Raw genomic sequence first — 17,188 nt, 5'->3', positions numbered from 1 at the left:
GTGGGGTTAGAGGTGAAGGGCAGACATGAATTCCCGAGTTGGCTCATCTTCAGGGCCCACAGCAGGCAGGCTCTGCATGAATATACATCATGGTTCTCATTCCTAGCTTGTCCCTTATGTGGGGCCGTAGTGATTTGTAAACTCTGCACTCATGCTCATATTCTCAGGAGACACTTCACTTTTAGTCCAAGTACAGCACTCATGTCAAGGAGAATGTGCTTTCTCCTTATTCTCTGCCAGAGTGAGAAAAAATTCATAGCCTTGACATACTTTCCTTGTTTGTTTGTTGTTGTTTAATTCTCTGGAAGCTGTGGGAATGGAGTCACGACTCCTCACAGACACAGATGAATATCCAGGTAACACCAGTGTCATTGCAGGGTGAAGGAGCTGAAGAAGGGCCTGAAGTGCTGTGCTTCAGCTGCCAGTCGGAATCAGACATCTGCAAACTCCTCTCCAAAACGAATTCAGAGCTCCCCTGTCACCCTGCCAGGGGACAAGTGCTCCCCCAAAAAAGTTAAGCTGGGACTTCAGCAGTCACTTACCGTAGCCCCAGGCCCCACAAGAGTTAAGGCTCACCCATTGGCCAGCCATGCTCCCAACATCCCCTTTGCCTCTGGACCAAAGGCCCCTGGTAAAAAGAGTAGCTCCCAAGGGAGTCCCACCCCAGAGTGGGACATGAAGGGTAGCCCTCAAAGAGGAACCATGAGATCTGGCCATTTGACCAAAAAGGGGGCAGAGTCAGCACCATTGTGCTCTGAGAAAAGTCAAATTGGCAGCAAGATTGCTGTTGGGTGGGAGGGCAGAGCCTCGGGCCCAAGAGAAGGTCTGCTACGTGTCAGGCTGCCTACAAGAGGGAAGAAGGTGCAGCCAGTACAGCCAGTACAGCCAGTGCAGAAGGAGCTGCTGTCCCGAGCTCGGCTCCTTGGTAACAGCCACCACTTAGAAACCACCCAGGATAGCAAGGTGGGCACACCTGCCGTGCTTGCCCCTGAAGCTTGGACAAACCCTAGTCTGCAGCAGAAGGAAAGGGAGGAACATTTGCGATTTTACCATCAGCAGTTCCAGCAGCCACCTCTCCTCAAGCAGAAGCTAAAGTACCAGCCACTGCAGAGGCTTTTGTGCCAGCACAGACCCTCAGAAGGTCAGCTCCAGAATGAGACTGTCTTTGCCCTCCATTCTAATCCTGAGAACCATGATGGAGCCCAGGCGGAGGACCTTGATGACAGTGATTTCAGTGAGGATTCTTTCTCACATGTCTCCAGTCAGCCAACCATAAAAAAGAGGAGCACCTTGGAAAGGAGTGAAAGCTCCTTCTTCCTTCATCAGGACAGGGAGCATAGCCCTGAGAAACAGGCAGCAGAAAGGCAGCAATGTCTGCTTTTCAGCTCTGAGGCGGACGGGAGTAAGAAGGGGCCAGCTGACAGCTGGGTGTATTCCAGGGACCCCATCATCAGCCACAGGAAAGGAGCCCTTGATCAGAGCCACAGCCCAAGTATGGTATGCTCAGACTGGAGCAAGGAGGGAGACTCTGCCTCCTCAGGACCTTCTTCTCCTAAGGACAACTGGGCCGAGAAACCTTCTTCACAGGTAGATTTCGTGCATCACAGAAAACCAGGTGAAGCTCAAGCCTTTGACATCAGACTGGAGGCCTTCAGAGACGAGGTCCCTGGACAAGCTGGGCCCGGCCTGGAAAATGAGCTGTCTTTCCCACTGTCCCACGTGGCTGTTTCTGGATCCCCAGACCAGAGAGACAGAGTCTCCACACCATTAAGAGAAGTGGGTGAAAACAGAGTGACTCGGACTCCAGAAACAGTGAACAGCACTACTCCTTTCCAAGAAGACTCTAGAGAGCAGACACAATTGTGTTCTGCAAACGCTTCTGGACTCATGGCTCCTCTCTCTATGTCCCTCCTGGAGACCCCCAGTCATGAGGACCTTTCTTCCTTGGAGCAAACTGCCCAGGATAGAGCTGGTTATGGTTTCATGGCTGAGATGGTAGGAGGGCCAGCAGCGGGACACACAGTATCATCTTATGATCCAGAGGCTGCCTTGCCAGTGTCTTCAGCAACTGAGTGCCTATGGCTGTCTTCATCTCCCCCTGACAATCGGCCTAGTTGTGATCTTCCAGCTCTGTCCCCGTCACCCATCCATCAGCATTCACCTGACAACTTGCCTAACAGGGAGGCCCGCCAGAACAGAAGGCCAACACTCTTGCCCCAGAATCATGTGGATGGCGAGCCATATGATGACAATGCTGCAGAGATTGAACTGGGGGGCTCCTTGACATTCCCCCGGAAGCCCTCCTCCAACATACACGCTGGAGTACCCTATTCTACACCTTTCCTCACCTCACATACAGGTACTAGTGATGGAGTTGGCCGTCCCTGGACCCAGGAGAGAAAACATCCTACAGGGGTTAGCTGGCAAGAGCTTGCTTCCTCCCTAGATTCCAACAAACTTCATTACAACGAGGACATTTCATGGCTCAGGCGCAAGCCAATCTCAAGGTGCTTAGAATCAGACTCTCCTTTGGTCCCCAGCTGTTCTCCCAAGGCCTTGGGGACACTCTGTCCACTTACACCGGAGCAGGCACAGTAAGTTGGACTTTGTTCTTAAGACTTTAGCCCTTTCAATACCCAATGCCCTTCCCTATTTATTATAATAACAGAGGACCTTGCATAGAAAGGAGCTTGCCTCTTCACTGGGCAAACATTCTGCTCTGTGCTTTGTTTTCGACTTGTCATTAGAGTTTGACCAAAAGTAGACCATTCAGCTTTTAGCCTTGACCTGCTTTGGCCCTGAACCCTCCACTAGCAAAAATTAAGAGCAGACCTTGTACCAAACACACCAGTTGTCAGTGGTTTATAGCCTTTCTGAAGAAAGCTTTGGGGAACAGGCAAGCTGGGGAGGCAGTGACAAGCTTGAGAAGTCTCCGTCTCTTCCTGTAACTTGTGGGTACTCCCTAACCCCTTTACTAGTTCTGAGAACAGAAGAGAGAGCAAGGAGTGGCCAGCTGGTCTTAACATACTGGGAAGAGCCCGTAAGCTCCTAGTATGGAAATGAGGCTCAATGTCCAAAGGTTGTCCCTGAGTATGAGAAACCAGAAGGATTCCTTTCTTCAACATGTTCCCAGGCAGGTGATCATCCGTGCACACCAAGAACAGCTGGATGAGATGGCTGAGCTGGACTTCAAGGAGGAGACCTTAATGACCCAGATGGATTCTAATGTAAGTGGTACTGGACAGATATGGGCTACTGACAATTGTACACTAGCTGTTGAGGCCTTGTGGCCCTCAGAGGGTCTGGGTAGAGCTAGATGGTGCTAAATGGTCTCTAGCCTCTCCCTAGCCATTCTGTCTTCCTAAAGGTTTTCTGGGGTCCCTCCCTATGACTACTGTAAACACCCTTTTCCAGAATAGTCTCCACTTGTCTCAAATGCACCCAAAGCCATTGAAACTTCTAAGGTTTCCCCTGGGGAGGAGGGACTTGGGTTCTGAAATGTTCCTTCAAGATGGACTAAGGAGCATTTTGTAAAGAGCACTTTGTTACTCTTGTAGAGGTCCCAGGTTTGGTTCCTAGCACCCACATGGTGACTCATAACCATCTAGAACTCCAGTCTCAGGAGAGCCGATGTCCTCTTCTAAATTCTGTGTGTAGCACCAGGCATGTAAGTGTAGTGTGTAGGCAAAACATTCATACACATTAAGAAAAGAACATGAAAAACAAACAAACAAAAAAACAGATGAGAAAAGATGATCTGGCAGAAAGCCATCAAGAGAAAAAGCTCCAGTTGTGTTGTTTCTTCTCAGGATTTTGAAGAATTTGTGACCCAGCTGGATGAAATCATGGCTTTGAAGTCCAAGTGCATCCAAAGTCTGAGAAGCCAGCTTCAGCTCTACCTCACCAGCCTCGGTCCAGCTGCAGCCCCCAAGAGAACTGTGGTGTCTTAGAGGCAAACTCATCCTGGATGGACAGTGCGTGTTCTCTGGGGCTGGAAGAGGCTCTGCCAGGGCCTTCCTGCCGTGCCCCTAGTGTTACCCTAACCATACATGGCCTTGGATGACCTCACTACTCGGGGACAGACCTCATCTTATCTCAGTTCCAACTACAGGGCCATCTGTAACAAAGTTCCAGGCTGAAAACCTTCATGTCCCCTTTTGTTTGGGGCTCAGAGTAGTCACTTTGCCCACCTGTATCTGTAGGAACATACTTGGTCTAATAACATTGTAGATGTTCCTAAATTTGAGGGTGGGACAGGGGTGTTTAATGTTAATGATGAGAGGTGAGAGGCTAGGGAGCAAACTGAGCCAGTAGCTTTATTCTGATGGTGCCTTTCTGTACTTAAAAGACTACAGCACCAGTACCAGGCAGACAGTCAGGTAAACTCCTTCCCAGCAGAGAGTGGAGATTATAAAATGAACAACTCTTGGTATCTTTCTTTAGAGCAACTGAGGTCTGAGGTATGCTTTATGTTTACGGTTTCCTGCCCTGCAATCCAGCTTTGAGGGTGCCGACAGAAGCCCATGGACAGTGGCTATTAGCCCTCAAAGCCCTTGTGGCAGATCCTAGCTCCTGTCCATGACCCAGTGCCTCTGAATGATTAGTCAGGCTGGAGGATCTCAGGCAAATCCATTGCCTAGGCCTGAATCTTCCAGGGCACCCAGGCCAGCAGCACACAAGGGCCTTTGCTATGGTGTCTTGGGACAGAGTCTACAGTCAGCAGTCTGAACCTTCTGACACAGCAGCAGACACACAACTTTTCAAATGAGTTCTTGCTGTATTACTGGGGGCTGGGGTGGGGTGTCAGATGTTATCAGGTACCTTATTTTAGAAACAAGTGTCTCACTGCTGATCTGCTCAGACTGATTAGCTAACAAGTCCCAGGGTCCTTCTTGTCTCTCCTTGTTCTCTATGTAGACCAACTCACAAAGATCCTCCTGCCTCCCAAGTGCTAGGATTAAAGATGTAGCCACCATTATACCAAGCTAGTCCCGACTTTCCACAGTTACTAGAGATCCAACCTCAGTCCTCATGCTTACACCACAAGCACTTTACTGAATCACCTTTTTAACAGAGACCCTCCAAGAGTCCATTAGGTCTCCCTGAGTTAACCTGAGATTCATGTGTCACAGCCTAAGCCACAGAAATTTAAGGAGAACTCTGGTTTTAGGATGTTACATCTAAAAAGCCAAGATAAGCCAGATGTGGCATTGTTCATCTGTAATCCCAGCATTTGGGATGCTGAGGCAGAATGAGGACTATAAATTCAAAGACAACCTGGACTACATAGTGAAATAATGGTATTATTAAGCCAAAGGCTAATTCAAAAGAGCTGAAAAGCTACAGTCTGCCAGCCACAGGCAGTTGCTTGAATTGACCACCAGGTGGCAGCCTGTTCCTAGGCTGTATAGCCTCTCACATTGCTAAGACCCAGAGACCATTCTCAGACTGCCAAAAGGATGTGTGTGGATTCTACTAGAGGTAAAGACTAGAAACTTTAGGGATGAGCTATCAGCTGCAGGAGCACCACTGTAACCTTGCCTGTGACTGGTAGTATTCACAAGCAAAAGGATTTGTCAACTTTTAAAGGGTACCTGTATGCCCCTTCTCTACTTTGGCAAGAGAGCACATACCCTTCTTCCACAGACTGCACTATAGACCAGGTTTAAATAACTCTTTGGGTCTCTATTTGTAAGCCAAAAAACTTATGGGAGCTTCCAGGTCCCATAGGCCCTCCGTGAGAAAAGGATACCAATCTACCCACTGTTCTGAGTCAAAATTTGTCCAAATAAAGAGGTTAAAGCAGCATGGCATACCTTTTAGATTTTTATTAGTAGTTCTCTGAAGAATCAAAATAGTTAGCAAATTACTTTAGATTCAAGACTGTAGTATATCCTTTGTTGTTTAAATCTTTAATGTTGAAGAACATAATACAAACAAACCAGAGAGACTGGTTTCTATGCCTAGGTGTTATTCATTTGTCATCCTAAAGCAGGGCTGGAGAAGGCTGTTCAACAACTGGGGGTTAGTGCTGAGTGACAAGTCGTGGCCTGTTTCCTCATCAATGTGCTGGGAAGGAGCCGATGATTACTCAAACTGCTTACAGCTTCCTAGCACAGGGGCTCCAATGCCCTGGGCAGCAGAGGATTATGGTCTAAGCCAAAAGAAACAGTCTGAAGAGGGGCACATGGGAACTGCCTGGCAGAAGAGGCAGACTTTGCCCCATGAGGAAAAGTGCATCTTTGTACCGCAGAGACATTCCAGAACCAGTGTAACACTAAGGGCTGTGTGTGGGGGAAGGCGGGCCCCGGAAGAACCTCTCAGTTGCATTCCACTTGGGTTAGAGCCCAGTCTGCCAGTGAAGCAGCAGAGAGGACAGCGTCTAGCCCCAGAGCAGCAGCAATCTGCTCCTGTCTTCCCACTCTTGGTAGCCAGGCTAGGTTTTGGCTGAGAACATAAGTATTCTTCCTGAAAGGCCAAAGTGGGAAGGACACTTCTCAAAATACAGATGTTTAATATCAAAGGAACCAGTAGAGGGCATATATGTATGCCCAAGTCTTCCTACTTTGCCCCAGCTCAGGCCTGGGCTCCCAGAGCAAGTGTCACCTCCACATCTGACCTTCTAACCCCCAAAGAAAATCTGGAAGCATGTCCCGTCTTCCCCACAAGTGAGCTGTGCAGGGCCTCCTTGGGGAATGGTGGTGCCGTGGCAAGGCCGTGGCAGGGCCTGGTCTCAGCTGGCTTCAGCCCGGGCCATGAGGTCTTCCAGAGCATTGTCCTGGTCATTGTTGTGTAATAGCAAAACTTCCTTAATGTCTTTCAGTTCAAAGCCCATTTCCTTAAATTTGCTCATTAACTGAAGAAACTCCATCATCTATGGGATAAAGGAAAACCTTTTTCAGAAAGAGTTCAGTCACACAGACTAACTGAATGTAGACGTATACTGCAGGTGAAGGATCTCAAGAGCCCCGGCCCACCAAGACAAAGTACTAAAACCCCTAAAGAATGCTTTCTAGATAAAGGGAAGGCAGAAAGCTTGGCTTTTAGCACAACTCAACTTTCCCTTCCTATCACTGGGATTCAACCCCAGGTAGTGCAGGGTCCCCAGAGTACACCAGGACAGTCAACTCTGTTCCTGTGAATGCATAAAGGTTCTTACCTTTTCTTCTGAACACTGGTGCATTTCCAGAGCCTCTTCCACTAAAAGAGGGTCAAAACCCTTCTCACAAAGCTGTCCATGTGCAAAGAGATAGTCGAGAATCTAAGAAAAGAAACAAGACGAGTCCTACTGTCACTTCTCTGTGTTGAGTTTTAGACCTGTGTGAAGTCAGCTCCATGTCTCTCCCCCGTTATCAGGACTAGACTGTGCCTTGAATGTGTTGAGCACAGCATGACCTCAGTAATTACTTGGTAAACAAACCGGCACACCCTTCTAGAAATGAGCAGCCACATCCCAAAGGAGGTGGTACCATAGCCGACTCAACCCCCAGAATGTAAACTCAGAAAAATACAGTGCATGTGAGAAATAGTATGCTATTCAAAACTTCCTGTGCAGCCATGACAAAAGTTTCTGGAGGTAAACAGAGAGTAGTAGACTACGCCTGTAATGCTAGTGTTCAGGCCCATGAGTCCAATGCCAGCCTCAGCTACCTCAGTTCTGAGCAGCATGAGCTGTACAAGACCCTATCTCAAAAAGAAGTAAAGATTAGGACATCTAGCCATATACTCAGTCTGTCCTCTGGAGGACAAAGGACAACAGCCCCAGTGCCCACCCCTGGCTATTCCACATTCTCCAAGCAGTCCTCAAGGATTACTGCTGAGCTCTTCTGGCTTCCCTGAGGATACCCCAATCTCCACATACCCACGGGAGGAGGCTGGAGTTGCAGGCACTCGAGGACCTCAAGATCACAACCCTGACTTGAGGCCACCAGGCTGCTCCACCCACACCTTGCAGACCAGCACCTCACCTGCTCAATATTCTCTCCTTTCTTCTTCATGGCTCTCAGGACACAATCATATGAGTAGCCCATGTTAACTACTGTCTCTACACACTGCCGCTCACTCGGAGACAGTGCCTGCAGTTCCAAATAGGCCTGGGGACAGCTAGGCATGGTGGGCACTTGTGACACTGAGAAATTTAGAGGGGTAACCTGACAATAGAAAAACAAGATTAAAGTAAGAGGAGTTGAGGCCCAGGTTGCTGTCCAGGCATTGTGGGTAGGGACGGAGAGAGGTACCAAGTGCCAGCCAAGGAGAAAAGCTGGGAAATAGCTGCAGCCCTTGGAGCCCGCATCCACAGGCTGTGCACACTCAGTCATCACATGCTGTTCCACGCTCTAACCCGTTTGAACCTGCCTACAGAATTAACATTGGAGGGCTGGGCCGATTTCTCTGTCATTTCATTAGCCCTTAACTATCTCAGCCCTTAAGATTCAGCCACCGAGATTTTTGACACCATGTAACTGACTATCCTTGTCTCACTCCTGCCTCTCACTGGTCTGGACTTCCCAGGCACTGCTAGCTCAGGGCCTCAGGATTCTGAGGGTACTTACCTTTGCCCTACATCACAGCTCTGCCTCATTCCCTGCTAATACTGCAGTCCTCTGCAGCTAAGGTGGAAGGAGTATTAGCCACACTAGGCTGGACTTCTAGGCAGTCTACTGCATGGCTACTAGCAGCTTGCTCCCTGCTACTGGACCTTCCTAGCATCACCTGACTGGCTCACCTCTGATAATGAAGTCTAAGGCAGAGGCAGCTCAGCACACTCCCAGGCCATGGGAATAAAATCACAAGCTTTCAGTGTCTCGGCCTCCAAGAACCAAAAAAAAACATTTTATAATTTTCCTTGTTTCTTTTTTCTATTGTGTAAAGCAAGGCAGTAAGGAGTAGTCAGTCCTCTGTGCTAAAGCAAGTTCTGCTGTAACCACATGTTCTCAAACTCAAGAGAGCCAGGAGGTTCACAGGCATGTAGACTGGCAGCTTCCACTGCACTATGTCACCTGTAACAGACTGAAGTAGTCCACTCCCAGGGGCTTCAGCAGTCATGGAAGAGCAGAAGCTAAAGCAATCTAGCCACTCTACAAACTCAAGATTATATGGCCCTCTCAGGAGCAGACTACGTGGACTCGACACCAGCTTCTTAAAAAAGTAAAGACCATTGTCACGTGAGCCCAGTCAAAAAGCCAGAACTATTCTGCCACCGTGTGCACTTCTCCCTTTAAAAAGCCCCATGGACACCTGCTAGAATATGGACATCTGTTTCTAATTACAAACACTTTGAGAAGTGCTTTTGGAATGTGCAGTCCTCCATTATTATTATTATTTTTTATTATTATTATTTGGGCTCTTCAAGTAAGTGTGGCCTGGTAAAATGCTTTGATTAGTTGTATATTTCTAGGGACCTGGTCTTTGTGAATACTAAAATGCAAGGCTTTAAGCTAGAGAGCTCAGCGGTTATGAACATTTGTTCGTTGCAGATCAGACCTGGGTTCGGTTCCCAGTATCCACATGATAGTTTAAAACTACCCACAACTCCAGATCCAGGGAATCCAACACCTGCTGAACTCCCCAGATGCTAGGCATGCACGTGCTGAATAAAATATGTATGTAGGCAAAATATTCATATACATAAATCTATAAGAAATATGTAAGCTTCTATATATATAGTCATTTTAACATTTATAGTTAATATCAGAGATAGTGTGATAAAAAGTCATGGCTATTAGGTAGTTTTTGTTTTGAAGACATGGTCTCACTATGTAGGCCTAGAATTCTCTAGGGAGACTAATGTGGCTTCAAAATGCATAGGTCTGCTGCCTCCCTCTGCTTCCAGTGTGCTCGCACCCAAAAGATGTTTACGGGTTTGTTTGTTTTTGAAATGTATATGTCAGCCTGCCTTTATATACATGTATACCATGTGCATGCCGATGACTGTAGAGTCCAGAAGAGCTTGTGAGGTTTGGAACTGGAATTACATATGGTTATTAGCCATAACATAGGTGCTGGCAACCAAACCTGGGTCTCTCAACCACTGAGCCGTCTCCAGCTCAATGCATAGGATTTTAAATACTAGAACTGAGCACAGTACCCTTCCCTTTTTAAATATTACGACTGAAAATACTTTGCTTACTAGAGACTCCTCCCCATAACATTTTATTAATCAAATAGGCACCACACTAATTAAGGAGATTCCAAATGGGCAATGTTTAAAAGGATTCCTCATTACTGGGGCTTAAGAAGGTCCTCAAGTTGAGGATAGCCGGGGCTATACAGCAAGACTATCTCCAAAAAACGAAAAAGAAAGAGCCTCTTGTCAAAATTACTAGTACTAGGGTGTTTCAAGTCATTCATCAAGGTTCTAACCATAATTATGATTGTGTGTGTGTGTGCGTGTGCGTGCGCTACACCCCCAGACCCAGATACAACACCATCACTACACTGCATTCTGTCAGTTCTACTTCATTAGCAATTTTTTCATTAAAAAGATAAAACGTAGTTATTGGCAAACATAAAATGGGTGTCAGGTTAAGCCTTAGTTGTAAAGACCCAGGGGGCCCAACACAATAACTCAGACAGACATATCACTAGTAAATGTCAAACTTTCCAGAGGCTGAGGGTGGGGAGTGGAAGTGGAGGTGAGCAAAGCTAGCCTCAGAATACCTCTGCAATGCTGGAGTCGGTGGGACTTCCAAGAGGCTGGGGACAGCACAGCAGTTAAGTGTACCTGTGCTCTGGCAAAGGAGTCAATCAGGTTTGTTCACAGCACCACATGGGAGCTCACACTGTACCTCTGGTTCCTGGGGATCCTACACTCTTGACTTCCTCAGGCACCAGGCATATACATGGCGCACATATACACTTGCAGGCAAACACTCACAGAAATAAAGCAATCCTTTAAAACGATGGCTCAGGTTAGGGTACTTGCCATAAAACCTGACCACTTTTTGACCCCTAGAAACCATCCTGTGGAAGAATAGAGCCAGCTCCCACAAGATGTCTTCTGACTTACACCTGTGTACTATAGCCACATACACACAAAACAAATGTGATTAAATTTTTTTTTCCTTTTCTTTTTTTCGGAGCTGGGGACCGAACCCAGGGCCTCAGCTAAATCCCCAACCCCTCAAATTTTTTTAATGTATAGAAACGTAAAAAAATATACAGAGTTGTAGCTAAGTTAGCAAAGTACTTAGCAGGCAGAGAACCCTGGGCTGGATCCCCAGCAAATCTGTAATCCCAGCACTCGGGAGGCAGAGCACAGGATCAAGTTCAAGGCCAACCTGGGTTAGAAATTTCAGCAATGGAGTGTAAGAAACAAGGAAACAAAATTAGAAAAGGAGCAAGTTCATCTTGGTGTACATCTGCAATCCCAGCATTCAGGAGGCTGAGGCACATCAAGGACGGCTGGAGAGATGACTCAATTAGTAAAGGCTTTCCACACAGGATGAGGGGCTGAGTTAAATCCTTGGTGATACTCTGTCCTCCACATGAGCACATGCGCACACACAGGTAAAGGATAGCCTTAGCTACATAGTGAACAGACCAAACTACACAATGAGAGCCCGCCTCAAACACACTCAGCTATGAGAGAACAGGGATAAATCATTATTGAAGAACCAGACACAATGGCATGGATACCTACAGTCCAACAACTGGGGAAATGAGGGCATGGAGATCACCAAAATCCAAGGGGCACAGTGGCTCACCTGTTGAAGGCACCTCTCATCCAAGCCAAGTAAAGGTGGCAGGAGAGACCAGGCTCCAAAGTTGTTGTCTGACCTCCACACCGATGACTTTAAGTAATGGCAATATATAAAATACTAAACACATTGGAAGGCTTAAAAACCAAAGGATTCTAAATGCTAGAAACGATTTAATAGCGAAACTTTATAACTAGCACTCAGGAGGTTTAAGAAGAACTCCCCTGCCCCCAGGTTTCAGCCAAGCCAGGGCTGAGTCTCCAAAAGCCAAGGGGCAAAAAGAAAATATAAAGATCAATAGGTGCTATGGTTTGTTTAATGGCTATAATTAATAAGTTTAGAAATCAGAGACTTGTGGGAAGTGATCTGCAGAAACTGCAAGTGGAAGGAGCCCGAATGTGAGTATGTAAAATGGATAAGTAGCCCAGGGCATAAGGATCCTCACTCAAAAGCTGAACAAAGACCCTAAAGGCCTGAGAGGCAGCTCCACCCTACCTAAGGATAAGGGCCCATTGCATGACTAGTCTCAAAAGGACCGATGAGTTCCTTAACTTCTAATGTTATTTTATATAAACAGGAAACCATGATAGCAAAACCTGAATAATGAAACTGAATAGCCATCTAGCCTGGTAGTGGTGATCACACCCAAGAGGCAGAGGCAGAGGCAGAGGCAGAGGCAGAGGCAGAGGCAGAGGCAGAGGCAGAGGCAGAGGCAGAGGCAGAGGCAGAGGCAGAGGCAGAGGCAGAGGCAGAGGCAGAGGCAGAGGCAGAGGCAGAGAGGCAGAGGCAGGCAGACATCTGTGAGGTTTTTTGTTTTTCTTTTCTTTTCTTTTTCCGGAGCTGGGGACTGAACCCAGGACCTTGCACTTAGTAGGCAAACGCTCTACCACTGAGCTAAATCCCCAACCCTGTGAGTTTGGTAGATATAAAGATAAAGTTCGACAGAATCTACAGACAGCAGGGCTATATAGAGAAACCCTGTCTCAAAAGAAAAGAAAAAGGCCGTCTGAGATAGCCAGAGCCTGGTTCCAGGCACAGTTCTGCTGAGGTTCCCATTTGAGGGGTGCACCACTCGGGGCCTCGGGCACCATGATCATCATGGAGATGTGCTTCTCTCACTGAGGCTCCCAAGCCTCACACTGTGAAGGGAGCCAGGCTCTGTTCCCAAGGGACGTGATCAGACGTAAGGACACTGGAACTCCAGCTGTTCATGAATTGAAAGTGAGTTCGCTGAGACGAACCTCTTTTGACCCTGAAGGTCAGGTCAGGCTGGCCAAACAATGGCCAATGGTTGCTGTTCTGATTGAGAAAGCGCTCACGGTGGGTTCTCTGGTTTTGTTCTCTGGGGTTCATCTAAATGAGGCTGAGTACTGGCTGGGCAATCCCTATCTTTCCAGGGTAGGAATGCTTTTCATTTAACCAAAGCATTCTAACATGTCACAAAGAAGAATCCAGTGCTGACCAGAGCCCAGCAACTAGCCAGCCCACTCTGAAGAGAAAATGATGCTCAGCAGTCTGTCGAATTACCTGGGCCAGGGTCAAGTTCTCTGACAGTGGAGCCATTCAGCAGAGTGCTGCTGCCAGGATGGTGTGCTAGTAAGGCAGGCCAGGGTGTCGCCCTTCCGCTGGCTAACAGTGCTTGCTGTAGTCTCGCACCAATACAACTCAGCTCCTTACCTGCTGCTCACACGCTATCATTTAAAAACATCTAGGAGCGGGGGTAGCATGAGCCTCTCTCTGTTTTAAGATTTATGGCTCAGGATACAGAAACATGTTCTGGGGCTGCAAAACCACATCAGGAACTAAGCTTACACTGTGACAAAGAAACCGCCTGTTTTGCCCCCATTTGCCCTAAGACATTAACAGTGAGAGCACTCAGTACAGGTCTCTCCTGGCCTCAAGACTGCCGGTGCACACTGCTGACAGGAGAAACAAGAGCCACACAACTACAGTCTACAGACTTTAATCACAGATTCTAACAGTTACTAGAAACCATGTGGTCTGAAGAAACTTAGTTCCATAGAGCCACATCATGTTTTTTAAAAAAAAAAAGGCAGAATGGGGAAGCTAGGAAAGGACAGGGTATAACGTGTACCAAGGAGCATCCATCCCCACGGATGGAAAGAAGATGGGTGACAGAGACACTAAACAGCCCGCACAGGGCTGCACACGCATGATCCCAGCACTCAAGAGGTGGAGACAGGAGGTTGGGGATTTAGCTCAGTGGTAGAGCGCTTGCCTAGCAAACACAAGGCCCTGGGTTCGGTCCCCAGCTCCGAAAAAGAAAAAAAAAAAAAAAAGAGGTGGAGACAGGAGCTCTAGGCCATGTAGTGAGACATCTCAATTGAAACCACCAAGACAAAACAAAAACCTATTAAGACATAACAGCACTTCAAGGAACCAAGGTTAGACAGAGAAATACAACTCACAAGGGTTGTGTTATATCAGAAAACAAAGCCATTCTCCATACACTATCAAACACTAAGCCTTGTGGGAGGCAAGTGTATTGGTAAATGGATCACTGAAGACCCCTTTGGAATGTAGGTTACGACTGAAAACTTACTGTGGGACATGTACTTGGAGGTGACGATTCTTCTGTACACACAGACAAGATAGACAGGGAAGGCATCTGGGAGGACGTCAGTGCTGGCACCTCTGTGCCACTGTTCAAGTTCAAAGCTGAAAGCCCAAGAGCATGGTCCCCATTGAGCTCACTGGCACTGCTTTGGGTGGAAGGCTTTAGGAAATTCCGGGATGCGCCACTTCGGAGGCAGGATGTGCTATGGAAAGTGCTCGCAAGCCTGACTGTCTTCTGACTGCTGTCGTCAGAGTCAAGTTTGGGGAAGGACAGAGATTTGATATTGCTTACTGTAGGAATAGGGGGTAGGGACACTTTGGAAGACAGCGACATCTTTTCACAGTTGCCCAACTGTGGTAAGGTAATAAAGCCATTGGGTTTATGAAGAGGCTTGAAATCTAAAGTTGCCTGCTCCAAGGATGCCAAGACCTCCTCATCCTGTAACACAGAGCCCGAGTTTCCCCTGGGTGTGTTACTGTCCAGTAACTGAGCCATTATGGGTCCAGTGGTTCCTACCAGAATGTTTCTCAGCTCTTCCTTCTCGTCAATGGTTTTTAATTCCAGATTATCAAATGGGTCCTCTTCACACTCAAAGTCAGCAGGATTGAAATCTGCCTTCGTGTGGGGTGGGCTGAGAACTTTCTGCTTTGTGGCACTACTGCTGACCCGAGTTGGAGTGAGGATGTTGTTGTGCTGTAAGCTGGCAAGGATGGGGTTAATAGGAGGCGGCATTGTGGCTGGACTGTGAGTCTTGGAGAAGCTCACTTTGCTGTCACCCTCTGGACCACTCTTAGAATTCACTTTAGCTTCTGCTTCCTCGGACTTCCGCTCTGCTTCTTGCTGAGCTTCTTGGATTAGTCTAATGTCTTCAGCCCACTCAATGGCTTTCTTTTCCAAGGAGAAGTCATACTGCAGAGAGAGAGAGAGAGATGTGAGCCTGGGGCTGCTCGCCCTCCCCACTCAGCCCTGTACTGGGAAGTGCAGGAGGCAGCACTCAGCACTCAGCTCAGCCTCACTGAGGAGCTGAGATTTCCAAAGTCCAAGTCGTGCTCGCAGACTCCCTGTATAAATCAACTCTGCACACCAGACCACACCTTTTGCTTCTCTTGCCTATAGGGTAAGCCACCGTCAAGGACGCTATCCTGATGACCCCTCTGTTCATACATTTGTATGGCACTCACTCACCTCTATCACGTACTGGTACGTACATGCAAGTACATGTACTTAATGTGTAAACGTGTCCTCCTATTGACAGCAACCCCACAGACCCTCCTTGGGTCTCTATTATGTAGGACAATATCCTTCAGAGATCCTATGCTCACTCAATAATGACAGCACTCACCCTGGAGGGCACGTTTGGGGTACCATGAAAGAACTTGCTGTTTTGCTTTGTTTGCTTTAGCAGAACCGGAGACCCGAACCCCGAACCCAGGGCCTTGCACATAGGAAGTGCTCTCCCATAGATAGGTCCATGAGCATCTTTCATGGGTTAGCTCTCCACATTACCTAAAACCCCTTAGTAATTACCATTATCCCTACTTTACAAGGGATCACGCCCACAGTCACAAAGCCAAGAACTACTGGATCTGATGCAAGCCAGCTCCACGCTCTCAATCCACTACTGGGCTGCAATGAATATACTTCAGTCAGAATTCGAGGAGACTGAGTAAAAACCTGGTGCTCAGTTCAGCAATACACTGGTTAAAATTGGTACAAGGTTAGCATAGCCTGACACAAGAAAGACACACTTAAGTCATGGAAGCAGCATCAGTACTCAGATGAATATGGATCATAATTTGAGGAGTGAGAAGCCTAGACAAGAGACTGGAAGACACTCAGTGGCAGAAGATATGACGGTTCTGGATACTGGCAATCTATACACGCTAAGGATGAAACACTATTCCAGTATTTGGGAGCTGGAAGCAGGAGGAGGATCAGGAGCTCAAGGGCAGCGGGGCTCTAGGAAACCCTATTTAAAATAAACAAACTTCGTAGTTTCCTAATGAAGCTGTAACATGTAGGCCAACTTTACCTACAGCATTATACAGCAAACCTTACACAGAGAGAGGAAGACAAAGGCCCTGGCACTCACCCATCAGAGCGGAGCTGACTGATGTACGCATGAGTGTTCAAGCCAGCACGGTAAAGAGAGAGGACTTGGGAGAAGTTTAAGTCAGTGTAGAAAAGGAAGAAAAAAACAGAGCCACTGAGAATTCATGTCCCCACTCCTGTGGCTGAGCTCTGTAGAAGTGGCAGTGGGAGCTGGGGTGAGGCACCATGGACAAAAGAGAGGAAACAGCCATAGGCTCTACAGAGCTTCTAACTGGAGAGACCTAACTGTTGTCTTTTTAGTCTGTTGACAGTGTAACAGTTGCTTCTCTCATTGCTGTGAGAAACAGACCTAAGTTAAGGAGGGAGACTGTGGGCTCAGTCTGAGGGCACAGGGGCAGCAGCTTCAGGCAGCAGAGAGGAGGCAGAGGCAAACGCCAGTATCAGCAGGCTCTATCGTTTTTATTCAGTTCAGAACCCAGCACATGGAATGGTACCAGCCACACATCCAGGGCAGGTCTTCCCACCTCAGTTACTTAGATAACCCCTCACAGACATCCCCAGAGCCTTGTCTCTTCAATAATGCTACATCCTGTGATGATCAATATTAAATTGCACAGATCCGTCGGAGGAGTCTAGACTATGCAAACTTATTGTGTAGCTCAGTCTTAGCCTCACTCCCCTAAGTGTTGAGATTACAGGAGTGCACCTCGCTCAGAGAAAAACCAACCGCTAATAAGCCAACTTCCTACTGCCCATAAACACCAGTTTGTCAAATATTTATTCTAAGAATACTTAGAAATAGCTTGTTTTCTAAATCACTCTTAAATAAGATTTTTGGGGGGGGGGGGTGTTTGTTGTT

At 47.5% G+C, this 17,188-nt stretch overlaps 2 protein-coding genes across 5 annotated transcripts in view; one reads left to right on the top strand and one right to left on the bottom strand.

Annotated features, from left to right (window-relative positions):
• The window catches only part of Kif24 (kinesin family member 24), a 66,805-nt gene extending 60,992 nt beyond the window's left edge, over nt 1–5,813 (top strand). For all 3 annotated transcript variants that reach the window (XM_039111402.2, XM_006238113.5, XM_017593713.3), the window contains 3 exons: nt 378–2,594; nt 3,134–3,227; nt 3,810–5,813. In XM_039111402.2, coding sequence (XP_038967330.1) covers nt 378–2,594; nt 3,134–3,227; nt 3,810–3,950 — 2,452 coding nt within the window. In that variant the 3' untranslated portion in view covers nt 3,951–5,813. The remainder of the gene's footprint in view (nt 1–377; nt 2,595–3,133; nt 3,228–3,809) is intronic.
• Nucleotides 5,814–17,188, bottom strand: part of Ubap1 (ubiquitin-associated protein 1) — a 40,428-nt gene continuing 29,053 nt past the window's right edge. Inside the window, exons 4-7 of one of the 2 annotated variants that reach the window (NM_001012190.1) lie at nt 14,263–15,186; nt 7,968–8,150; nt 7,160–7,261; nt 5,814–6,874 (exon numbers count right to left, since the gene is read on the bottom strand). In NM_001012190.1, the coding sequence (NP_001012190.1) occupies nt 6,734–6,874; nt 7,160–7,261; nt 7,968–8,150; nt 14,263–15,186 (1,350 nt within the window). In that variant the 3' untranslated portion in view covers nt 5,814–6,733. The remainder of the gene's footprint in view (nt 6,875–7,159; nt 7,262–7,967; nt 8,151–14,262; nt 15,187–17,188) is intronic. The other variant, XM_008763626.4, reaches the window with a different exon arrangement.

The sequence above is a fragment of the Rattus norvegicus genome, chromosome 5 (assembly GCF_036323735.1).
Source record: "Rattus norvegicus strain BN/NHsdMcwi chromosome 5, GRCr8, whole genome shotgun sequence".
Classification (NCBI taxonomy): domain Eukaryota; kingdom Metazoa; phylum Chordata; class Mammalia; order Rodentia; family Muridae; genus Rattus; species Rattus norvegicus.
This window is presented reverse-complemented; position numbering and strand designations above follow the sequence as displayed.